Source organism: Phocoena phocoena, chromosome 1 (assembly GCF_963924675.1).
Source record: "Phocoena phocoena chromosome 1, mPhoPho1.1, whole genome shotgun sequence".
Taxonomy (NCBI): domain Eukaryota; kingdom Metazoa; phylum Chordata; class Mammalia; order Artiodactyla; family Phocoenidae; genus Phocoena; species Phocoena phocoena.
Genome location: NC_089219.1, coordinates 145,249,438 through 145,275,579, shown reverse-complemented (window position 1 = coordinate 145,275,579; position 26,142 = coordinate 145,249,438). Strand labels below are relative to the sequence as shown.

The 26,142-nt window shown below is 38.4% G+C and overlaps 2 protein-coding genes across 9 annotated transcripts in view; one reads left to right on the top strand and one right to left on the bottom strand.

The window, feature by feature from the left end:
• Nucleotides 1–9,217, bottom strand: part of NSL1 (NSL1 component of MIS12 kinetochore complex) — a 38,396-nt gene extending 29,179 nt beyond the window's left edge. The window contains exons 1-3 of the mRNA XM_065892484.1: nucleotides 8,984–9,217; nucleotides 7,058–7,136; nucleotides 1,467–1,597 (exon numbers count right to left, since the gene is read on the bottom strand). Of these exons, the coding sequence (XP_065748556.1) occupies nucleotides 1,467–1,597; nucleotides 7,058–7,136; nucleotides 8,984–9,217 (444 nt within the window). The remainder of the gene's footprint in view (nucleotides 1–1,466; nucleotides 1,598–7,057; nucleotides 7,137–8,983) is intronic.
• Nucleotides 9,218–9,318: 101 nt separating this feature from the next.
• TATDN3 (TatD DNase domain containing 3) lies at nucleotides 9,319–25,578 on the top strand. Of its 8 annotated transcripts, none has more exons than XM_065878350.1 (11): nucleotides 9,371–9,436; nucleotides 11,328–11,360; nucleotides 12,282–12,355; nucleotides 12,587–12,671; nucleotides 17,188–17,250; nucleotides 18,167–18,276; nucleotides 18,440–18,495; nucleotides 19,860–19,972; nucleotides 20,419–20,421; nucleotides 21,764–21,862; nucleotides 24,771–24,914. In XM_065878350.1, exons 1-11 carry the CDS (start codon nucleotides 9,371–9,373, stop codon nucleotides 24,912–24,914), a joined length of 846 nt encoding a protein of 281 aa, XP_065734422.1. The 8 variants fall into 8 exon arrangements, with proteins under 8 accessions (XP_065734426.1, XP_065734424.1, XP_065734422.1 ...); XM_065878373.1 differs by having other exon boundaries at nucleotides 24,805–24,825; XM_065878352.1 differs by lacking the exon at nucleotides 20,419–20,421 and having other exon boundaries at nucleotides 9,367–9,436; nucleotides 21,785–21,862; nucleotides 24,771–25,578.
• Nucleotides 25,579–26,142: the final 564 nt, after the last annotated feature.

Genomic DNA, 26,142 nt, shown 5'->3' with positions numbered 1-26,142 from the left:
TTGCCACCTACTGCATACACTAAGATATAGCACCATAAAAAAGCATAAGAGGGAATTCCCTGGTGGTCCAGTGGTTAGGACTCCACGCTTTTGTTGCTGAGGGTCAGGGTTCAATCCCTGGTCAAGGAACTAAGGTGCAGCCAAAAAAAAAAAAAAAAAAAAAAAAACCAGGAAAAGCATAAGAAAAGCAATCAAGCAAATTAGAGGCATAGAGATGGAATCTTGTGTTTATACAGTACAAGGTAGTTTTCAAATTATGAATGGACTGGTTTTCAAAAGTTCATTTTAAGAAAAGTGTTTAGAACTCAGAACTCATATTCCCACAGAAACTGTTTTAAAAAGTGGCCAGGCCACTACCACATCAGCACACTAATGCCTACCTACGTATCCTGTGATACACTGGGACTGCAATAGCAGAACTATAAGAACGGGATCCAAAATTCAGGCAAAAAGAAAGAGAAGAATGTCTCTCCTTTCTCTTGCCCAAAGTAGCAGAAGCCAAAAAGTTTTTGTTGTTGTTGTTGTTGTTTGTTTGTTTTTTAAAAAAAGCTGTCTTTAGTATCCTCACCCCATCCATTTTGCATCAATTTTAAACTTCCACAGCAGTACCCCACCTAGGCCGGCCAACTTCCTTTCTTTTATGCAATACTGATTACTAGGTTTGGGTGGGGGAGGAAGGGTAGTAATAGAGAGGGAGGTGCTGGAAAATAAATACATTTTTAATGTTTTTCCCGAGGAAACTTTAAAAGTGGATGAGGCAAAGGGTGTGGGGTATTTCTTGGAGGATTGACCTCTATGGAAGAAAAAAATGAAAAATTTTGCTTGTAATTATTTTTTTCTCACAGAATGATAACTAAAATGTTTTAAAGAAAGTACCTGTCTTCACTCTCTAAAACAATTCCTGAAAGGAAAGCAACTAGAAAATTTATATGTGAAAGTATGCTAATTTCAAAAACTAATGACAAAAAGTAAAGCACAATCAAAAGCAACATGTATGTCTCACTCCACAGGCAATGCCATTCCCAGCAAACCTACTTCCACCTCATCATGATTTTTGGAACAAAACAAATTATACACAATTCATAAAGCAAATTTTGTTGTTACAAAACAGGTAGCCAATCTTCATCATCGATTTAACTAAAGGGTCTTCCAAAATACATAAACATATACCAAACACAAATGACGGATAGAAGGAAAAGCCTTAAAAAATACATTTCTTTTTCCCTCCTGGTCTCAGAATTAAGTCACTGTCAGTCTTCTATCTTCAAATTCTATTTTATTTTATCATCAGCTGTATTCAAAACCTAGTGTGACTTAGAAGGAGACAAAACAGTAGTAACTGAGGCAGGAAAGACAAAGAAAACAAAATGTCACTTACCTGCACTTGGATCTCATACTTTAATTTTTTTACTGTAGTAAAATAGACATTACATAAAATTTACTATTTTAAAGGTAAATCATCTTACCAGAATTTCTTGTTTTGCTTTTATGATTTTGATGACACATTCAAGGATCTTTCTGGGATACTGCTTACGTTTTGTGGCTATATCGACTATGATTTCATCAAACTGGTCTTCAAGGACTTTGATATCAGAATCTATTTCGAGGGAAAAATAATATCAAAAAATTCCTTAAAACACATTTTTTAATATTCTATATGAAAATGTAACATAATAAACTAAATTTAGAAAACACAAAATTTAAGGAAAACAAATACGGCAAGTTAATGGATGCTCCACTTTGGTAACTGATTCATTTATTCATTGAACAGTCGATTACTTACTGAGCCCCTATGGAAAGCCGAGCCTAAATCAGAGAAATACAAAGATGAACATAACATAATCCCTGTTCTCTAAGAGCTCACGGTTCACTGGAAGAAACAGACATACAACTGCAAAACAACTGAATAAATACAGTAGAGGTATGAACAAAATGCTATCTGGACAAAGAACAGTGGAACACTAACTCTGCCTTGGGAATTTAAGACTTTAAAGAGAAAATAACATTTGATTTGGAACTTGAAATGTAAGTGTAAATCCACTGCATAAAAGAAGGTAGGGAAAAAAATAATAGGGAGATGCATTTGAGGCAGAGAAAACAGTATCTGCAAGATCAAAGAGTCTTTAGGAAACAGAAAAAGATCTAAATGGCTGCAGGTTAAAGTATAAGGAAAAAAGGATGATAATATATAGAAGAGCCACACTGTAAAGAACATTTAACATCAGGGATGCTAATAAGTTTTGACTTTGTCATGTGGTGAACCAAAGCCGTGACAATAGCAGTGAGTGGAATAGCTAGATTTGAAACAGGTACAACTGGATAAATGGTAGGAAAACATAAAAGATATGGTGACTTTAGAGTTTCTTTGATTTGGCTTAGGCTATCTTATCAGTTGCTTTCCTATGTTTTAAAGTACAGTTGACCCTTGCACAACGTGGAGGTTAGGGGCACCAACCATCCTTGCCGTCAAAAATCCAAGCGTAACTTTATAGTTTGCCCTCTGTGGAAACTTTAGAGTTTCCACATCTGTGGATTCAACCAGCTACAAATGGTGTCGTACTGTATTTGGTGAAAAAAATCCCTGTATGAGTGGACTCTTGCAGTTCAAACCTGAGTTGTTCAAGAGTCAAATGTACTGATTCTCAAACTCTGAAAGAATGAATGATCACCTGGGGAACTTGTCAGAAGTGCAGACATTTTTTTTTACTTTTTGAAAAACAGCTTTATTGAGGTAGATCTGTCATACAGTGAGCTGCACATAGTTAAAGCATACGATTTGATAAGTTTTGACGTATGTGTATACCCTTGAAACCACCACTACAGTCAAGATAATGAACACACCGTCACCCCTAAGTTTCCTAATGCTCCCTTGTAACCTCTCCCTCCTGCTCCTCCCAAACTGCTCTCTATCCCCAGGCAATCGCCGATCAAATTTTTGTCACTATATTCTAGTTTTCATTTCCTAGAATTTTACATAAATGAAATCATACAGTACATACTCTTTGGTAAGGAGAAGTGCAGAAATTCTGATTCCTAGTAGAGTTCTCTGGAATGGGGCCCAGAAATTAAGCACCCCAGATGAAATGAATGCAGGGGATACATCAACTTTATTTTGAAAATCACTTTAAAAAGTAGCAAATATTAAGTAGCTAAAAATACCAAAGAGCTAGGTCCTCAGCTTAACTGGTCTTACGTCATTTGTGTTCTGCTATGTCAAAGTCTATCATAGAAATAGATCTATTTATTTTATTGAGTAGAGCTTCATTAGGGAGAAGTCTGAAACATGTTACATATTTTGAGAACATTTTGAGACACTGCTGACATACATCAGCATAAACATATATATCATAAAGATTAATGAGGTATATATCATGTATGGCCTTGCATTCATGAAAAAAATATTCACCAAGTCCAATTAAATTACTTCTTCTGAGAATATTATAAAATATAGTCATTTCTTACTTTGAATATTCATTTAAATGAGCAGTCTTCCCTATATTTTAATTTATTATTTAAAAAGTTCAATCACTAGCCTGAAAGGAATATTGTTAACTATTTCACAATCAGTTTAAAAAAACAAGTCTCCCAGCTAAATCTTCCATGTAGAAGAGAAAATGGTTTCTTAGCGCCACCTAATGATAAAGCTACAAAACTGAAATGTATAAATTTGAGCAGGGAAGAATTTGTCATTAATCTAACAAATATGTACTGCGTGCCAAGCCAAGTATTGAAAACACAGTGATGAGAAAAAAATATATAATCCCTGCTCTCAAGGAACTTATCTTTTAATTCTTAAATGTGTCAGGTCCAGCCTTCTGAATTCAATTCCTTTCAGGGTAGAGGGGCAGGGAGGAAGTTGGTTTCATTTGCACATTCATTCATTCACTCATTTGCACAATGATCTCAATGAACAAAACAGACAAAAAAACCTCTGCCCTTGTGAAGCTTACTTATTGATTCTATGTATCAGATCAGACACAGATCCTATTAATTCTACCTGCTAACATCTCTTGAACCCATCCTCTTCTCTCCTTTCTTAGGGTAAGTCTTCACCACCTTTTGGTGTATTACTGCAATAACGTCCTAAGGTCTTAGAGGTTCTCCCTGGAATTTCTCCCTTCTCCAATCTGTCCCCCACACAGCCAGCAGTTAGCTTTCTAAAACACAAGCCTTTTCTTGTAATAGTAGTGCACCCTTATCTGCGGTTTCACTTTCTGCAGTTTCAGTTACCCATGGTCAACCATGGTCTGAAAATATTACATGGAAAATATGTAAGTTTTAAATTGTGCACCATTCTGAGTGGCATGATGAAATCTCGCAACATCCTGCTCTGTCCCACCCAGGACATGAATCATCCCTCTGTCCAGTGTATCCTGCCCATTAGTCACTTGGTAGCCATTGCTGCAGTATCGTGGTGCTTGTTTTCAAGTAACCCTTATTTTATTGATACTTAATAATGGGCCCAAAGCACAAGAGTAGTGATGCTGCCAATTCAAATATGGCAAAGAGAAGCTGTGCTTCCGTTAAATGAAAAGGTGAAAGTTCACAACTTAATAAAGGAAAAAAATTGTATGCTGAAGTTGCTAAGATTGACAGTAAGAATAAATCCTCTATCCACGAAATTGTGAAGAAGGAAAAAGAAATCTGTACTAGCTTTGTTGTCGTACCTCAAACTGCAAAAGTTACAGCCATATTGCATGATACGTCCTTAGTTAAGATGGAAAAGGCATTAAATTTGTACAATAAGATATTCTGAGAATGAGGGAGAGAGATCATATTCCCATAACTTTCATTATAGTGTATTATTATAATTGTTCTATTTTATTATTAGTTATAGCTGTTAATCTCTTGCTGAGCCTGATTTCTAAATTAAACTCTATCATAGATATATATAGGATGGATAAACAACAAGGTCGTACTGTATAGCACTGGGAACTATATTCAATATCCTGTGACAAACCATCATGGAAAAGAATATGAAAAAGAATATAAATATATGTATAACTGAGTCACTTTACTGTACAGAAAAAATTAACACAACACTGTAAATCAACTATACTTCAATAAAATTTTTTAAAAAATAGTAGATATAGGGTTTGGTAGTATCTGAGATTTCAGGCATCCACTGGGCGTCCTGGAACCCATCCCCCTCAGATAAGAAGGGACTACTGTAATTTTACTTTAAAAACCTTCACCAGCTTCCTATTACCTACAGGATAAAGTGCAGATTCCTCAGCATATCCTACAGGGTTTTTTGTGATCTGGTCCCAACTTATCTTTCTGGCCACATCTGTCATTAGTATTCCCAATTCACTGCTGACATTTTGCAAACATATCATTCCTTTGTGCCTTTGCATATGCTTTTCTCTTTGCTTCAAATGTCTTTCCTACCTCCTTTCTGTCTAGCACACGCTTACTTATTAAATGCATTTCCTTTAACAACAACCTACTCTGTTATGTCTTCTACTTCCTGAAGAGTAATAGTGATTCTTTGTCTATTTCCTTCCCTTAATGATGAGTTCCTAAATGGTAAGAACCATATCTTTTCATCTATTTCCTGGAATTTGGCAGTGTCTGGCATTTATCAAGTGCCCATGAAAGAAGTTAAAAATGTAGTATTCTCAACTATTTCCCCTCAGAGTTATAAGGGGGAAAAGGGATAGAGGATATCCACACTTCAGAGCCATCTACCCAGGCTGCCAACCTATCAGAAAATACATGGTAATCTATAAACTGATGAATCATATTGCTGAAGGCAGTCTGGACCAATCAATAAAGCGATTCCAAAGTGAACTTCAAAGAACAAGAGTCAGTTGAACACACAGTAGAAGCTGTGTAGTGTGAAAATACTCCAAGGTGATTATGATACACTGCCCCTCCCCCACTAATTGGCAATCACTCTGATAATATTTGGAAAATCTGATGTTATTTTTTCCATTTTAACATATAAACCGGAAAGTGAACTTTGGTGACTTTGAAGAGATAACTGTAATAATGCCGAGGATTAAACAGTGAAGTCTTCTGGGCAAAGAATTATCTTAATGTTGACGAGAAAAATTATAGCCACAGAGAATTACTTGATGGGCTTGGAATAAGCTCAAGGGTATCCTGATGGGTTTGGAATAAGCTCAAGGGTATAAGTGGTTAAGCTGAACAGCTAGCAGTGATATCAATCTATGCTGGTCAAATCTCCATACTATCACCATGGGGACCAACAAGACACTCCAGTCCTCTTATGGGGCAGCCCTTCTCCTGGACATTGCTGGAGAGTTCTGCCTCTCTTCCCACACTGATCACTCTTTTTCTACTACATTTTTTCCTTCCTACACTGACCATTTTCTTTCTATTAAAACTTTTTCTTTAGATATGTCAACAACATTAGTTAGGGTACAATCTAGTCTGCTCTACACCAGGAAAACACTCTGTTTTATCAAGGAGGTTTCTACAAATACTGACCTCATCTTTTACATGGTACTTTTATAGTTTAACTTCACATTTCTAAGAGTACTTCACTATCTACTCAAAGGATCACTTGTAAAAATACAACTTGATTTATAAAGTATTAAGCATAGGGATTCTCTGGACCTGTTTCTTCATCTGGGGATAGTTCTACAGTATTTTCCAATAAGCTATTGACAAGGGTACTTTTGAAGTTTAATCAGATGAAAGTCTTATTGGGAAGGCCAGATAGTATATATCAATATAGAGGATCACAGTAACCACTACGTTGTTTGCCTCAGCTTACGACCTCAATAGTCTTCTAGATTACTTTTCTCTTTTTTCCAGCAAAGGAACTCTTCCACTAAAGGAATTTTAAAAGAAGTGACACTGAAAATGGGGATTAAGAATTAGCACTCAAAATAAAACTAGAGGGAATTCCCTGGGGGTCCAGTGGTTAGGACTCTGCACAAGTTTGATCCCTGGTTGGGGAACTAAGACCCTGCAAGCCTCGCAGCATGACCAAAAATAAAATAAAATAAAATAAAATTAATAAATAAAACTAGCCACAAAAATAACTCAGAAATGAATGACAGAGGGACAAAGTGAAATCACATACCCATAAAGTAATTGTCTGAAGCTTCCTGCCATGCTTGCCCATTAATGCTGACATTCTCTTGCACAGCTGATTCAAAAGTCTGCAATAAAGTCACAATAGTCAAGTCACTGAAAGTAACTTTAAATACTGAATTCAAACATTTTGGCAAAATAACAATTTCAGATTTGTGATAGAGAATATTTAAAAAAGTAGCAGGGGCTTCCGTGGTGGCGCAGTGGTTAAGAATCCACCTGCCAATGCAGGGGACAAGGGTTCAAGCCCTGGTCCAGGAAGATCCCACATGCCTTGGAGCAACTAAGCCCCCACGCCACAACTACTGAGCCTGCACTCTAGAGTCCGTGTGCCACAACTACTGAAGCCTGCTCACCTAGAGCCCGTGCTCCGCAACAAGAGAAGCCACCGCAATGAAAAGCCTGCACACTGCAACGAAGAGCAGCCCCCGCTCGCCACAACTAGAGAAAACCCGCACGCAGCAACAAAGACCCAACACAGCCAAAAATAAATAAATAAAATTTTTTTAAAAAAAGAATGCATATATAACTGAACCACTACTGTACAGTAGAAATTAACACATTGTAAATCAACTATACTTCAATAAAATAAATTTAAAAATAACTATCACAAAAAAGAATGTGATACTATATTATGTGGTTTTAGATAAAGAGATGTCAACATAATTAAAGCCTCTGCCTTTTATCTGTTCTCTTAATTAAAGTAAAACACAAGTTAATTCCCTTGGTAGTTTAAGTCTTCACACCTTTTATCTTCTAATCCACTTTCTCATCCATTAAATAAGGTATAATAAGCCAAGTTCCTCTTTTTTGTAAGATAATTAAATGTTCTAAGCAGTTTAGCACTTCCTAGAAAGGGGTAAATTCTAAGATCATTACACAACAAAGCAGTCTTCTCCCAAGAAACTACTAAAAATGTACTCAGGTATGTCTCTATTCTTCCCTTGCTTGCAAGGAGAGAATGATATAAGAGCCAGTGTACACAACACTGGAATACAGAATCACAACCCAGGGAGTGTTCCTTCATTCTCCATCCATTTACCCTTTATTTTGGTTGCACTGTGGTCATTCACACTCAAAACTGTACTGCATTATAAGCATTTTAACTTTTTTTCCTGAATATAAATAGATTGTGTGCTTCCTTTTGACAGGCACAAATCCCTCAATTTGTTGTGTCTTTCCCAAAAAACTATCTTCTTCAGGGCTTTGCAAAATATTTAAGAAAGGAAGGGGAAATGTATTATAAGGGCCAGTGTGTGATCTTACTGAAGTTTATAAAAGCAAGACAGCTTCCTTATCTACTTTAGACTTGTAGGGAAAAAGTTCTCGCTCTCTTTACAAGATGTTCTAAAACAAACAAAAGGAAAGACCAAAAGCTAGCCTGGTGACTGACTGACTGACTTCCAGGATTACCCTCTCCTGGAGAATTTCTCATAGTCTCTGTCTGCACCGCCCAATAGGGGAGCAACCAGCCACTTTATGGCTGCTGAGGCCTTTAAAATGTGGCTAGTAGGAAAGGAGATGAGCTGTAAGTTTAAGACAGATTTGAAAAGCTTAGTATGAACAAAAGAATGTAAACTATCTCGTTCATTTTTTAATTATTACAAGTTAAAACGATATCTTGGACATGGTTAAATAAATGTTATTAAAATTAATTTCACCTATTTTTTCTTACTTTTAATTTCAAGTTACATACATGGCTCGCCTTGTATTTTTCTGTCGGACAGCACTGGTCTAAGTAATTAACAATACCCAGCTGCCTCTAGCCTCTACTTTGTTCCCTCCCGTGTCCCGGGCTGCTTCTAACCAAGCGGGGGGCACCGTTAACTCTGCCGAAGCCTGGCGTGCGCTCTTTCTGACCACTGAGACCTGGGGTGTGGAGAGAGGGGGTGATGAAACAAGACTGGGCCCGTACCCACTGCGCATCTCGCAGCACGGGCTCCCGAATCTCCTCTGGCAGCGCGTCCCCCAGCTTTTGCACGAAGCGGCCGCACAGTTCTAGCATTTCCGTCACGGCCCGCTTCGAGGTGCAACGCACCCGGAAGTCTTTTCGGGAAGTGGCAAGAACCGGGGCCCCATCGTCTGTCCCGGCCACTCTCTCCACGTCCCGCGGAGCAGAAAGGGCCACCGACGCAAGAGCCCCCTCCATTTTCCCAACTTGAATTGTGGGCGGGAACTCTGGGAGCGGAAGAGCGGGTTCCCCTGGAGGAAAGAGCCTACGTCCGGCCGGAAACTCGGCCTGCAGCAGCAGCGTTCCGCCTGAGGCTCCGCGGGCAAGTCGAGGGATTCAGTGGCTGCGGCGATGGGGGCGGTGGGCGTAGGGCTGGTGGACTGTCACTGCCACCTCTCCGACCCGGACTTTGACCGCGTATGTGAGGGCGAGGTCGGGCCCGTGGGAGCAGGGAGGCCCCCATTCTTTCCCTTCAGGCTATCCTTGTTCTCCTCCCTTAGGGCGGAGCCCCAAATCCTCCCAGGCCCCCGTCTGTGGTCCTGTGCGACTTGCTCCTTACACCTTATTTAATCTCACTCACACTGATTTTTCTTTCTCATCCCGAATATCCATATCCTCTATCTCCACTTGGCTTTTATTTGCTGTTACTGGCTACTGGAGTCCTTCCCCCTATCCCGCCTTGGCCCGGCTATCCTACCAGCCTCTCAGCTCCGGGCAGAGAATCCACTTTCCCCAGGACGCCGTCCGCGAAACTCGGGCTCACTCCCGCACGCCGCGTGCTCCAGTTCTACAGGGGAGCGAAGCAAACAAAAACCAGCGCGCGCACACACACGTAATTTCAAAGTGTTTTACCCGCTACATTGGAAACTAGAGGCTAATAAAAAAGAAGAGCGGGGTCTATTTTAGGGGAAAAACCTCTCAAGAGGTGAAGCTTAAATTGGTGCTGGAAAGACAAAGCGGTGAGTGCATGGTGGTGAGGAAAGCAGGCGGGTTGCAGGCCTCCAGGCAAGACAGAATTTGGACGTTCAAGCTACCGGAAGGCTGAGTGGAGCCTGATGAGCTAAAAAGACGCGTAAAACAAGACCAAAGAGGTTTGCTGAGGTTTAGTGAGTCAGGAGTTCGCATTTCATTAGAAGCACAATGGGGATCCAGTAAAGGGCTTTGCTTTTTAAGGAGAGAGACAAGATCTGATAATCCATTTAAAAACCATTTTGCTGATGTGTGGCTAATGGACAGAACAAGAATGGAAGCTAGAAGACCAGCTTAGAAGCTTTTGTAGTAATTAGACTAAAGATAGTGGTTGCAGGGGAGTTTGAGAGAAGCAGATGGATTCAAGGTATATTTTAGAGATAGAATCTGTAGTACATGCTGAGAGGAATTGAGGAAAGAGAGAGAAAGGGAGAACTTGAGGATGCTGTAGAGAGGTGGTGGTGCTGAGATGAGGGAAAACTGAGGTTGGAGAGGGCAGGCAGAAAGAATAGGTTTGTTGAGAAAATGGTTATGTTCCGCACATGTTGAAACCTAATATCCATCCAAGTGGAGATGTCATATGGTCATTTAAAAATGTGAATCTTGGGGCTACTCTGGTGGCGCAGTGGTTGAGAGTCTGCCTGCCGATGCAGCGGACGCGGGTCCGTGCCCTGGTCCGGGAAGATCCCACGTGCCGCGGAGCTGCTGGGCCCGTGAGCCATGGCCACTGAGCCTGCGCGTCCGGAGCCTGTGCCCCGCAATGGGAGAGGCCACAACAGTGAGAGGCCCGCGTACCACTAAAATAAATAAATAAATAAAGTAAAATGTGAATCTTGGGCTCAGGAGAGAGTTATAGGCTGGAGATAAAAACTGGGGACTCATTAGCATAATGAGCATAGTAATAAGAGTACTTAAGGTGAGTCAGAGAGAGAAGCATAGGGTTCTGAAATCAGATAGAGAGAGCCAGTCAAGGAGACTGAAAAGTAGCAGCCAGCTAGAGAGGAGTCTTTGCAGAAGCCAAGAGTGGAAAATATCTCAAAAAGGAAGGAGTGGACAAGTGAGGAGTTTCTAATGCTGCTGAGGGGTAGAGTAGGAGGACAGAGAAGTGTCCTTTATATTTGACAATAACAGTTTCTGTTTTAGTAGAGTGGGAACAGAAGCCACATTTTACTGAGAGAGTAGATGGGAGGTAGGGTCAGCATAGGCTCTTCACATTCCACCACCTTGTTCCTTGCCATCACTGTCATTCTTTATGGTGCCTCAATTACATTGATATACACAGCCAAAGGACACTTACTTATCCATCTAAAATGATTGTGATTACTTATGTTTATTTTAGGATCTGGATGATGTGTTGGAGAAAGCCAAGAAAGTAAGCCAATACCTATAATTGCCCTTTTTTTAGTTGTTTTTATTTTCCTCCTAATTTTGACCTAAAACAGCTTGAAATTTAGTTATACTATGTTGTTGTTACTTCAATAATAATAAGTTAATAATAAACAGCATTTATTGTTTACTGTGTGCCGGTCACTGAGCTAAGCCCATCCTGTACATTATCTCATTTAATGTTTGACAGCAAGCTTCTGAGGAAGCTACTATTTTATAGCCAACCATTACCCATTTTATAGATGAGGAAACTAAGGCCTAGAGATTAACTTGTCCAAAGACACACCACTAGTGAGTGATGTAGACAAGATAGTCTGAATCCAAAACACATTCCCACAGCCACCATGCTTACCAGCAATATGGAACAAATTGGTCCATCTTTCAGTTCTTGAATTAACATTATTCTGGAGATCTTGGAGAAATTATAAAAGTTTTCTGAAACAGTTTGATTTGTGTAGGAAAAAAATTATTAATCTTTGGAAGTGTTTATGAAGCTAGCGTTTTGTGGTCTTCCCCAAAAGTGGTATTCAGAAATGGTTGCCATTTTTACATACAGCCATCTTTCACTGTGGCAGCTTAATTAGGAGTATGGGGTTTGGAGTTACACAGGGCTAGTGATGTTGGGCAAGTTATCTGACTCCAACCAAAACTCTGTCTCTTGACCCATACAGTGGATTACAGCAATGCCTATGTCACAGGAGTATGTAGATTAAATGGGGGGTAATATTTATTTTCACCAAACGTAATACCTGAAGCATAGTAACTACTCAGTGATAGCTATTATGATTATATTGATGGAGTGTGAGTGAGCAAGGATAACTAAAAGCACAGAAAACTTTAAATTTTTATTTAATTATATTGGATGTATATTGCTTGAGACTAACTATTCTCTTCATTTTTGTTGCAGGCCAATGTTATGGCTCTTGTGGTGGTTGCTGAACATTCAGGAGAATTTGAAAAGATTATGCAGCTTTCAGAAAGGTGTTACTTCTCATTAAGATTTAGAAAGAGTTGCTAATAAGGATGCAGTTATGATTTCATATTTATAATATCAAAGATCATCAATTTTTAAAGAGAATGAGAAGAAAAACAATCACATTAACATAGCCCTAAAAAAATTCTTTCCTACTTGTTCTTGTTCTTGTTCTTGTTCAGAGTAACTTTGTCTCCTAGTCTAATATTCTGCTTTCTTAATTCGTTCTACATTTTTAGGTATAATGGATTTGTTCTGCCATGCTTGGGTGTTCACCCAGTTCAGGGAGTTTCACCAAAAGACCAAAGAAGTGTCACGTTAAAGGTAACAGTCTTATAAAACAAGAACCATAAAAAATCATAACATCTTTTGACTCAGTGCTCCTCCTCTTTCAAATTAATATTATAAGGCAATAATCCAAAAGAAATAAATTCTATCTTCTTTCACAAAGATGTTTGTTACAGCAGTTACTTGAAATAGAGAAAAAGTGGAAAGAGCCTAGAGGTTAGGAGATAAATAGCTAGTTAACTTATACAGTGTTAAATATAATGCTACAATGTTAAATATAACTATAGAAAGTGTGGACTATAAGGTTTATGTAGCAACATGGAAAATGTTTACAGTATAGTGTAGGGAGACAAGCAGGATACCAAATGGTTTATTCACTGTGACATCCATGTAAAAATATATTCTATAAGGAAAAGACTAGAGAGAAAAGTACAGAAATTATACTCGTTGTGATGGTCTAGTAGAGTTATAAGCACCTTGTTTTCATCTTTTTTATCATGTTATCATATTGCTTTGGCAATAAAAGTGATAAGATATCCAGAAAAATTAAGATACAAATTCATAGATGTGGTACTATAAGGGAACAGATGAGTTCAAGTACATAGTGTCTTCTTTGAACATTGAACTATCCCTATAGGAGTGCTCTTGATCTGTTAAACTGCATTACTTTTATACCCACTCTAAAAAAATTCCTACCCACAAGATCTCACTGACTCACAGTAGTCAATATGTCTTATGTTTCAGACTTTTCTCCTGACTCAGCATCAGGGAGACGCACAGTGTCCTGAGTGCTTTATTACATAATGAGATTGAAAGCCCCATGTTGAAGAAGTAAAGACTTTTTGTTATCTATGAATAAATTAAGATATGAAGACTATCCTTTTTTATAATAATAAATCTGTATTCTTACATTGGGGTACCCGAGGTAGTTTTACTTATTTTGGAAATTACTTTTAATTCACTTCAGTAAAAATAAATACTTATCCTGTAGATTTCCAGAGTTGTTGATATGATAAAATTAGCTAAATTGCCAGAGAGTTGCAATTCCCAAAATGTTGGGGATGATAGCAGGACAGTATTTCTTTCATTTATGTAGAGATTTATACTAATAGTCCTTCATTTCAGTAGTCAGTCAACAAGTGTTTAGTGAGCATGTACTATATTTCAAACACTGTTCTAAGCACTATAGAGTAAAATCCCTCTCACAGAAGCCAGATTCTGGATTGGGGAAGACAGTCAACAATTAGATACGTGAACTAAGTGCTTTAAAGGCAATGAAACAAGATTGTGTGATGGGGATTGTGGATGCTGGTTTTTAGATTGTGTAGTCAGGGAAGGCCTCTCTGAGGAGGTGATGTTTGAACTGCAACCTGAATGCAGTTGGCCATGCAAAGAGAGGGGGCAGAGTGTTGAACACAAAGGAAACAATGAAGCACAAAGGTCCTAAGGTAGTTACAAGTTTGATGTGGTCAAGAAATAGAAAGAGGGCTGATGTGACTAGATGGAAGAGGAAGGAATAGTGAGGTCAGAGGGATTGGGCAGGGATCCCCCATCACCTCATACAAGGCCTTGTTGGATAGTAGTTTACATCAGTGGGGGATTTAAAGTAAGGAGTGACAAGATGTGATTTCTGTTTTGAAAAGATACCCTTGGCAATGGTGTGAAGAATCAATTTTGAAGAGGGCAAAAAAGGAAGAAGGGAGAATAGTTAAAAGACTGTTGGCAATAGTCCATGTGAGAAACGATGGTGGATTGGACCAGAGTGGTAGCAGTGGAGATGGAGAGGAGTGAGTGGATTTGGCATGTTTTGGGCATGAATGTAGAACTGATAGGACTATTTAACTTACAAAACTAAATAAAATATCAACAATATACAGGTAAGTCTAGATTCTCAAAGCAGACAGGAACTCAGCAAATCTCAAGATAGCCCGCTGGAAAAGACCAGAGTCAAGCAGTTTTGTTCCTAACGTGCTTGTAGTCCCCACAGTAGCTTAGCTTTCCCATTGTGGTTAGATTACAAGCTCCTACCATGTGGTACAAAGGTAGGTGTGTACAATATGTAAGTATTCATTAAATTACCTTGGTTTATAAAATGAAAATTGCCTAGCATCATACAAATCTTTCAGCATATTCAATAAATATTATTACCAGGCAGAATTTAAGCCCCTGGGATACCCTGGGGAATCACAATTCACTGTCTACAAGCTACTGCCCCCTCCAGGCAGGGCACGTGCTGTCCATTTGGCTCCTGTCCCTACTTAACCCTCTTCACTCATTTCGGTTACACGCCTGACCCCTGTTCTAAAGGTTCTGAAGACTAAACATTTTCTTTAATAAAAAAATCAATTCTAATTATTTTAAATCATTCAGAATAAAGCTCTCCTCTCTCCCCTTTGCCCTTCTTTCTTCCATCCTTTCCTTCCCTCTCCTTTCTTCTTTCAATAGCATAGTGGAAACAGCATGGGCTTTGAAGTCAGAGAGACTTGGCCTACTGGCTTCTGTGATCTGTGGCACTTAACTTTGCCAAGTCTCAATTTCCTCATTTGTAAATCATGAATAATTAATTAGTTGTAGTATGCCCAGTCATAGGGTATAGAGGTATAGGATATTTTAAAACCCCACAATAGAACCATTAGCTGTTAAAGAACTTGAGACTTCATGGAGGAAGTGGGAATAGAACTGAAGTCAGTTTTAGACCTATGAATGTCCTTATAAATATTTTTACATCTATTAAAATGATAAAGACCACACATACATTTATACATACTGAATCTGTGATATGAATTATATTAATTTCTATTTACTATACCTGACTTGCCAGAAACTTCCAAAATATTTCATGAGGAATGGGAATAGTCTCATTGTAAATGTATTTTGCTTCTTTTTATAGATAATACATATTCCAAGAAGCATATTTTCCCTGTATCTGGTCTTCATCCAAATGTGTAATTTCTTTCTGACTGAAGACTTTCTAAGTGTCAAACATTTCCTGAGTAATCTCTCCAACTTCTCCAGTCCCTTTGAGGTCCCACAGACACACAGTAGTTTGGATGTTTGATATGGAAAATCTTTGTCTGACACTTTGACCTACTCAGCTATTGCCAGACATCTTCTCTGGTATTTAGGGTTGTATACTCTTAGCTCCACATGACAATATTAATTCTTCATTGAGTCTACTGGAATGTCTGAGGCCTTGATTTACCCTTCCTCATCTTCTTTTCTCTCTCTTGAGGTATAATTATAAAATCTCCTCTTCTTCCTCTACCATATGGTTTACCTCCCTTTTCTTTTTTTTTCTTTTTTTTTTTTTTACGATACGTGGGCCTCTCACTGTTGTGGCCTTTCCCCCTGCGGAGCACAGGCTCCAGACGCGCAGACTCAGCGGCCATGGCTCACGGGCCCAGCCGCTCCGTGGCATGTGGGATCCTCCCAGACCGGGGCACGAACCCGTGTCCCCTGCATCGACAGGCGGACTCTCAACCACTGCGCCACCAGGGAAGCCCTACCTCCCTTTTCTTAATTCTCCCTTGTTCTGATTTTCCTCACTAGAAGTACCTTGAATTTACATATTCTGAGACTAAAATCCTCAAAGTAGTTTAAAATGTCTAGAAGCAAATTTTCCATGTATTTGTCTTTCCCTTGTCTTAAAGGGATCCCTCACAGGGGGAATTCTCTTTAAGTGGAAATAGTAATATCATGGAAACTAACAGTACACAGTTACTTCAATAGTTGGCAAACAACATATTTGTGATATTTAGTATGTATATTGTTGAACCTTTAGGACAAAAATAGGCTACACAGGACTATAAAGACAAAAGAAATTAGTGAAAATAGTGCAAAGGATGTATGGGATTATCACTATTAAAAATTCACAAGACATCAGTACCCTAAGAGGAGAACATAGCAGTGCACTCCCCAAAACTCACAAAGGTGACCACTTGGTGGCTTTCTTCTCTCTTGCTCAGCTATTCCAGGAAATCCAGTTCACTCCTCCTAAATGCCAGGAAATGCCTCCTGAACAGAAGGAAGGGTTTAAGTGGGAATCTTAGTAAGAAGTCATGTTCTTGGGACTTCCCTAGTGGTCCAGTGGCTAAGACTCTGAGCTCCCAATACAGGGGGCCCGGGTTCAATCCCTGGTCAAGGAACTAGATCCCACATGCCACAACTAAGAGTTCGCCTGCCGCAACTAAAGATTCCGCATGGCACAACTAAAAGATCCTGCATGCCCCAATGAAGATCCCGCACACAGCAGCGAAGATCCTGTATGCTGCAACTATGACCCAGCACAGCCAAATAATAAATAAATACTATTTAAAAAAGGAAGTCATGTTCTTGTAACATAAATGGATGTGGGATGTTTGTACTCAAATTTCCAGACAGAAGTACTCACCATTATAGAAGGATTACATTCTTAGTTCCTCAACTGGTTAAAAGGTATTGACTATGTAAAGGACCCAGTATAGCATAGTGCCTGGCATATAATGGGTGTTTATACAAAACCTATAAAATTCCCTTCTCCTCTTTTAATAAATTTACTTTTTTCTCATCCCAGGATTTGGATGTAGCTTTGCCCATTATCGAGAATTATAAGGATCGATTGTTGGCAATTGGAGAGGTAAATACCCACTAGCTGATCAAATGATTTCTAATCCAGACTTTCATGTGATAGATGAAAATAGTCCTTAATTCAGTATTGGTGATTATAACAGACTTGGATAATTATGTTCACCCTGTTCAGCTGAATAATACCTTGTCAGTACTTCCTCAATAATCAAAAGTGCTTAGGGATAAAACAATAGAAGTCTCCCCATGGGCTTATGTTAATGAAAGAAAACTATTACCATTTCAATGTACTTTCCTCTTTTTTTCCTTTTGCTTACATAGGGTTATCTCTCTGGTTAGTTAAAATAGTATATACAGGCATACTTTAAATAGGTTAGAGTTTATAATTAAAGAACATTTTTTATTAAATAATTTACAGCTGTGAAACATCTTATCACTTGGTAATTCCACTTATAATTAAAGATAAAAGATAAGAATAGCACTTACATTCAGAATCTAGGTTATCACGATGCATGCCAGAATAGAATCGAGGGAAGCAGGCATTTATACTTCACTGTCCAGTGTGGTTACCACATGCAGCTGTTGAGCACTTGAAATGTGACTGGCCCAAATTGAGATGTGCTATCAGGATAAAATGCACTGAGGATTTCAAAGTCTCAATACCTCAAAAAAGGAATGTAAAATAACTCAATAATTTTTTTTTATTGATTATGTGTTGACATAATAATATGACTATATGATAATATTGATAATGTTTTAGATATAGTGGATTAAATATATCATTAAAATTAATTTCACCTGTTTCTTGTTAGTGTTTTTAATGTAGCTACTGGAAACTGTAAGGTTGTGTATGTGGCTTATGTGTGTGGCTCCCATTATATTTCTCTTGGACTGTACTGCACCATAATATGTCTTCGGGGATTCATTAAACCATAAACATGTAATTCTGTTTTATTTTTCCATTATAGGTTGGACTAGATTTCTCCCCCAGAATTGCTGGCACTGATGAACAGAAGGAAGAGCAAAGACAAGTCCTAATCAGACAGGTCCAATTAGCCAGAAGACTAAATTTGCCTTTGTAGGTTAATTATCATCTTTCTATATTAATAGTTACAGAACAAATTAAGTAATGAGTCTCCTGAAATTCAGCTCTACTTTTCTTTTTCTCTGAATTGCTTTAATATAACAAAATAATAATTTCATATTAAGTACTCAAAAGGAATTTTTTTGTTGTTTACCAGAAATGTTCACTCACGTTCAGCTGGAAGACCCACCATCAGCCTCTTAAGTGAGCAAGGTATTTAGGTTCCTGAGAAAAATGTGCCTAATGTTTAAGTTTGACAATTCCAGTCCATATTCCCAATAGAACAAGCCATGCTTTACTTGATTTCTTAAAGGGAAGGGAATGGGTCAAGGGTAGAGATGGAAATCAACTAAGATGGTTTTGCAAGTCAGCCTACTATTTACAAGGTTTTCAGTGTGATTATGATGTTTATCAGGCCAGGATAAAGCAGATGAAAAATTGGATCAAGTAATTTTAATGCCTTAATTTGAAAATTAGCAGCTCCAACATTTTAGTCAGCGTATGTGAGGGAGGAAGAAACAAAGCAAAGAAGGGTGATCACATTGTGTTACTGTTTTGCGTGTTTTATGGCTGCTGCTTTAGAAAATGGTATTATACAGATTGTGGCCATCTTATATAAAATGTACTGTCATCTTCACCAGTTGTTCCTAAAGAAAAAATACTTCTCATAGGATTACTTTTCAAATTTTTAAAGTGCTGTCCACGGTAAGAAATATACTTTATTTTGAAACTCGATATATACACATACATACTGTTTTTGGCACTGACTTTATTTCAAAACTCAGTATATACATATACAGAAAACTGACAAAAGTTCAAGAAGCAGTACATCTATATGTATGTGTGTATAGATATGTGTGTGTGCGTGTGTTTATGCACACAAATATATAAGCACACACTGGCCAGTCGTGACCCACTAATTTGATTTCATAATTCACAGTAGTAACTCACTAAATGTCACACCTACCAACAGTATCAAATAGTGAAGTGAACATAATTGCCTACAATTAGAAAGCACTGTATTTCTCAGTGATGAATACTGAGTCCCCCTGGATTCACCGAGAACATGATTTTTGTGCAGGCTGAGCAGCCATCCTTTAAGAACTGGAGATGGTTTTTGTGAAACTAACTCTGAGTGTTGAATTTGTGAGTCATTTATTTCCTCATTTCTTCTTTCACTAGCATCCTTCTTAAGGACAATTTGCTTAAAGACCTATTAGGAACAATAATTTGACAGTTCAGAAACTTTTGGAGAAGGTTTGATGGTATAGGAAGTTTAAATAATTGCTTTAATTGTATTTATTAATTTTATTCTGAAGATTTGGAGAAGGTTTGATGGTATAGGAAGTTTAAATAATTGCTCAATTATATTTATTAATTTTATTCTGAAGATTAAGAATTTACTATATTTTTATTCTACTGGTTGAACACTATATGTTTATCTACTCTTTAGAAATCATAGAACCTTATAGTGACCGACATTTACTTAAAAATCTGTGTTGTTCAATTTGATTAGTGGTAAAACCTCTTATTAAGGAAATAAAATGGAACTGTGATTTATCTTTAATTTTTGAGAGGTGCTGACAAAGTGTTGCTGCATGCATTTGATGGTCGGCCATCTGTAGCCATGGAAGGAGTAAAAGCTGGGTACTTCTTCTCAATTCCTCCTTCTATCATAAGAAGTGGACAGGTAAATTCTTTCATTAAACCTCATTTTATACTTTGTGAAATATACTTTGAAATATGAACTTTTATTTTATACTTGTGATACTATTCTGGTTTCATTGCAAAAATTAATCTTAGGTCCCTACCTCATATAAAGAGTAACTCAAAAGTGGATCAAAGACCTAAGTGTAAGAGCTAAAATTATAAAACTCCTAGAAGAAAACAGATCTAAATCTTTGTGACCTTGGATCAGGCAGTGGTTTCTTACCTATGACACCAAAGGCACAAGCAACCAAAGAAAAAATAGATAAATTGGCTATCATCAAAGTAAACTTCCACTCACAAAAAAAATAAACTTCCACTAACAAAAAATTGGGCAGCTCATACTCAAAAGACCTGAACTTCTGATAGCTTTCAGAAAAAGGATATTAAAGGCAGTGTGAGGGAGGAGGCTGCAGGGTATGTGAGCAGCTTGTTCTCAGTTCTCGAATTGATTGACGTCAAGGTGAAGTTTTGAGCATCATCAATCTTCTGGTTTCAGCTGGTCTGGGGTCTACATGCTTGAGGTCAGCAGTTTCCATCTGGTTGGGGTCTGCTTCCTGTAAGAACAGCTTAGGAGTGTGTGTCAGGCCTCTATCTATAACTTTCAGGGAACTGGGAATTTGGTGACTCTGCTATGTGGCGAATTCATAGTCTAAGTTGTTACCAGTTTTCGGACCCAACAGCTATTCATTGCTCCTACATCTTCACATTTCCTAATCACTAATTCTTGAACCAGCCTTTTGAGGCCCAGGGGAGGCCTGGGAGACTTGAAGCAAAAGCAATTTACTTCAAAATACAGGGACACTGGGCCTTATATACGGTTTCAGGTGGAAAGTTCTAGAAATGTCAATTAGGTCATGTTAATTGATAGTCCATGATTACTTTTATTTTTCCTACTTTTATCATTTGTGGAGAAATTTCTTATTTATTTATTTATTTATTTTATTTATTTATCTTTGGGTGTTGGGTCTTCGTTGCTGTGCGCGGGCTTTCTCTAGTTGAGGGGAGCAGGGGCTACTCTTCATTGTGGTGCATAGACTTCTCATTGGGTGGCTTCTCTTGTTGCAGAGCACGGGCTCTAGGTACACGGGCTTCAGTAGTTGTGGCAGGTGGGCTCAGTAGTTGTGGCTCATGGGCTTAGTTGCTCCATGTCATGTGGGATCTTCCCAGCCCAGGGCTCAAACCCGTGTCCCCTGCAATGGCAAGTGGATTCTTAACCACTATGCCACCAGGGAAATCACTCTTCCTTGGATCTTTCAGTAGGCATATGATATCAGATATTTGGGTTCTTGCTGGATGTTACCTCGTTTTTTGCTCTTGGTTACTACTCTTTGGGTTCCTAAAGGCTTCGGATAATTTTTGGCAAAGAATGTTTCTTCTTAAATCTAACCATTCGGGCTTCCCTGGTGGCGCAGTGGTTGAGAGTCCACCTGCTGATGCAGAGGACGTGGGTTCGTGCCCCGGTCCAGGAGGATCCCACATGCCGTGGAGCGGCTGGGCCCGTGAGCCATGGCCGCTGAGCCTGTGCGTCCGGAGCCTGTGTTCCGCAAGGGGAGAGGCCACAACAGTGAGAGGCCCGCGTACCGCAAAAAAAACAAAAAAAAACCAACCAAACAAAAAACTAACCATTAATGTAGAATGATGAGAACATAGTGAACATTTATTAATTGAATATTAAAGTATGAATTTTAGATTTTTGCAGAGTAGTATGCATTGACATGTGGGTTTAATGCTACTTATTTAATCTTTACTTCTCATGTTTTAAACTTACTAGCTTTCTCTTTTCTCTAAGAAGCAGAAACTTGTTAAACAGTTGCCTTTAACTTCGATTTGCTTGGAAACAGATTCACCTGCGCTAGGGCCAGAAAAAAAGGTAAATGATTTTCTAATTTCTACATTATTTAGATTGTGTCTTTTATTTGAACTATTTTCAGTTTAGCTGTGTTTCTCATTCCAGTGTAAATATAATGGGATCCTACTTTAATGCTAGTTTGAAAGGTTATATTGACTTAATTTCAAGTCTTTTGTAAATATGGCTGTTGTGCTACACAGAATATTATTTGATATGGGTCATGTCCTAATTTATGTAATATTGAAATCCAGACCAGTATAGTAAAAAGCTTAGTGTCTAGAGGCAGAAAGGGCTGGATTCAAATCCTGTCTCTGATACCCACTAGCTGTATAACTTTGGGCAAGTTCCTTAATCTCTCTGAAACTGTTTCTACATTTATAAAATGTGGGTAAAATAATAGTAAAATACTTTGAAGTATTACAGTGGGGATTAAATGAAGTAATGTATATGAAAGTGCCTAGGGCTTCCCTGGTGGCGCAGTGGTTGAGAGTCTGCCTGCCGATGCAGGGGACACGGGTTCGTGCCCCGGTCCGGGAAGATCCCACATGCCGCGGAGCGGCTGGGCCCGTGAGCCATGGCTGCTGAGCCTGCATGTCCGGAGCCTGTGCTCCGCAACGGAAGAGGCCGCAACAGTGAGAGGCCCGCATACCGCAAAAAAAAAAGAAAAGAATATAGAAGAGGAATGAGAAAATAGAGGATTATAACCACATTTATTTTCTTGTTTGACTGTAGGACAGAATGGTACAAAATTGCCTTCCTGGTTAGTATGAAATAGGATGAAAATGACCTAGCTTTTTCACCCTAAACAGAAATGAATTTCAAATGCTCTTATAACTCAGTTTTATGTTTGTATTTAGATGATTTGATAAAAATTGTCGGTTTCTGGCATAGTGCCTTGAACATCGTAGGTACTCAAAAACATTTATTGAATAAATGAATTTTAAAACTGAGGAATTCCCTGGCGGTCCAGTGATTAGAAATCTGCACTTCCACTGCAGGGGGCACGGGTTCAATCCCTGGTCGGGGAACTAAGATCCTGCATGCCGCACAGTGCAGCCAAAAAATAAAAATAAAAAAAATAAAACTGAATATGCTTTTTGTTAAGTAAAATGTGTTTGTTCTAGAAAAATAGAAAACAGAAAATCATAAGAAAATAGAACCATCTACCACTGAAAGTTTACCACTATAGTATAGTGGTTAAAAGCATAAACTCTGATGACAGCTTGCACAGGTTTAAACCTCAACTGGGCTACTTACTCGCTGTTTAGGATCCCTTCTTATCTGTAAAAAAGGGATGCTAATAATAATAGTACCTATCTCACAGAGTTATTTTGAGGATTAAATGAGAAATTCCATGAAAACCTTAGAACAAAACCTTGCCTACAACAAGCACTAAATAAATGAAAGTTCTTATGTCCTTCCACACTTCTTTATGTCCATATATGTACACATAATATTTTTTTCATAAAAATAGGATTAGCCTCAACACATCATTTCATAACTTGCTTTTTTTTTTTTTTTTTTTTTTTTTTGCGGTACATGGGCCTCTCACAGTTGTGGCCTCTCCCGTTGCGGAGCACAGGCTCTGGACGCGCAGGCTCAGCAGCCATGGCTCACGGGCCCAGCCGCTCCGCGGCATGTGGGATCCTCCCAGACCGGGGCACGAACCCGTGTCCCCTGCATCGGCAGGCGGACTCTCAACCACTGCGCCACCAGGGAAGCCCCCATAACTTGCTTTTATGTGGTGAACACATGTAAATATCAGTAAATATACTTTTCCTCATCATGTTTAATAAGTATATAAATTTCAGTGTGAATGTGCCCCAGTATATTTAACTTGATACTGTCTTTTAGGTTATTTGTTTCCAACACAGTACAGTTGACCCTTGAACAAGAAGTGCTTAGGGGTACCAACACCCTCCCCAACCCCCCAGCCCCGCCCCATACCATGGAAAATACATGTCTGTCCACCCTCCACGTCTGCAGTTTTGCATCTGTGGATTCAGCCCTCATTTTCGTGGTTCTGCATTCACAGATTCAACCACGCTTGGATTGTGTAGTACTGTAGTATTTATTGAAAAAAAAAAATCCATGTATAAGTGGACCCACACAGTTCAAAACCATGTTTTTCAGGGGTCAACTGTATTATAAACAATATGATGAATGTCCTTGAACCTAAATCTTGATGTGCATTTTTCATTGTTTTCTTAGGCTACGTTATCAAGGTTATTTTTTAACCTTGTTATCTTATTCCTCTGAACATTATCATCCTGAGTCGGTAACTTAATAGTAACAACAATAATATATTTCATCAAATCTAAATGCCACTGATTGTAGATGTACCACTGTTTTGTGACCATTAAGGAAAAAAACACTACAATTATACTTTCACATGCCACTGAATGTCATTAAAATATATGTCAATTTCAGAGATGTTAAGACAGGGGAGAAATGCATCTTAGAATCAGTGAAATATGACTACATAATCTGTGTAGTCTTCCAGACACCATGGCATTACTGAGTCAAACTGTAACGTAGCCTGTGAGTTGAAATGGCCAAGCTACAGAGCTTGACCTTTGCAAGCACTCACTTGAGGAACAAAGGACAGTTAATAATTCATCAGTGAGGCAGGTCACCAAGTGTCCACTTTGTACAGACTGCTTCATATGCTAGGTGCTGGGACCTCGACTGGTAATACCCCAGGGCTCTTTTCAGGAGGAGGATAGACTTACAGTTAATGTTGTAGCCTTAGCTTTCAAGCTGAAGTTCAGGGCCTTTTCCTCAACTTCACCTCACCCCCATTAAAAAAAAAAAAATAGAGCTCATCAGTTGTTTTTACCAACTCATTTTCATCTCTTTTATCTTCAGTCTTCAAGGATTGCTTCCCTTGAGTGTCATGTTTGATTAATGTCTGCTTTTTCTGTCTCAGGTACGGAATGAGCCCCAAAACATTTCCATTTCAGCAGAATATATTGCCCAGGTGAAAGGGATCTCAGTGGAGGAAGTTATAGAAGTGACAACACAGAACGCATTGAAACTGTTTCCCAAACTTCAGTACCTGCTCCCGAAATAGCTTCAAAACAAAATCAAGTGCAGAGGGCACTGTTTGAGAAAAATAAATGTTCTGATGAAGAGTCTGAACTGAAGAGGCCATTGTATTGGGATTATAATTTTAGAGAAATATTTTTCTTAGAAGTAAAACTGGGCTTAGATCCTAAAACCCTGGTTCTAATTCTACCTTGCACTGCTTTTCAATTAACGGAGTCCTAGCAGGAGATTGGGAAATACCACTGCTTCTTACTTTGCCGTGTTAAATAGAACCACCAAATGAACTGAAACCATTTCTTCTGGCAAGGGTGGCTCCCACAGGTAAGAAATAAGTGCTACTGTGATGGCATGGAATAGGCTAAAGTTTGATCCTTTACCACCTGTTTGACTTCCCACAGGATTTATCCAGTGAAAGGCGAGTGTCTAGTTTTTTATACTATCAGAAATCTTATCTTTTCTGGGTTTACAAAATTGAACTTTTAGTACTTTGAATTATCTCTCATTTTAAGAGAAAAATGTACAAGGTTTTTATATAGATCTTAGATTTTGACTTATAAGCCCATGGTTCGTGCAATCACCGTTAAATACCAAGCACCACAGTTTAATTAATAAATTGGTTTTAAGTTCCAGTCTGAATTTTGTCATATGTTTAAAATGTACATAGCTCTATTAAAAATGTATCTGACTTTTTTGCATGCAATAATATTTTATATTTTTCAGTTTTAAAAATCTCTGGTATGAAAAGGGTCCAGTGGATGGTGGTGATAGTAGCACAACAATATGAATGTGCTTGAAGCCACTAAACTATACCCTGAAAAATTCTTGAGATGGTAAATTTTATGTTATGTGTACTTTACCACAATTTTTTAGAAAAACATCTTAGGTGTAGGTTACAAGGTATTGAGATCCATACCAAAACATGAGTATTTAATTTTGTTAAATTACATAAGCAGCAAATACTGGAAAAAGTACCTGTCAGAGAAATAAGTTAACTTCCTAAAAAGCCAAGTGATTTTACATAATCTTCAATACTTTGAAATGAATTCATTTGTAGAAGAATCAAAACTAGTTCTAGGGCAGATTGTCCAAATCAAACTAGACTATCTAAGAAGCAGAATAGAACGCTTTATGAGATACTTAACCACTTATCAGCATCATGACAGATGAAATGCCCACATTTAATGGGAGGTTATATTAAAACTAGACTTCTGATCTCTCTTTCAACTCTATATTTCTTTTGCCTGTTTTCTACC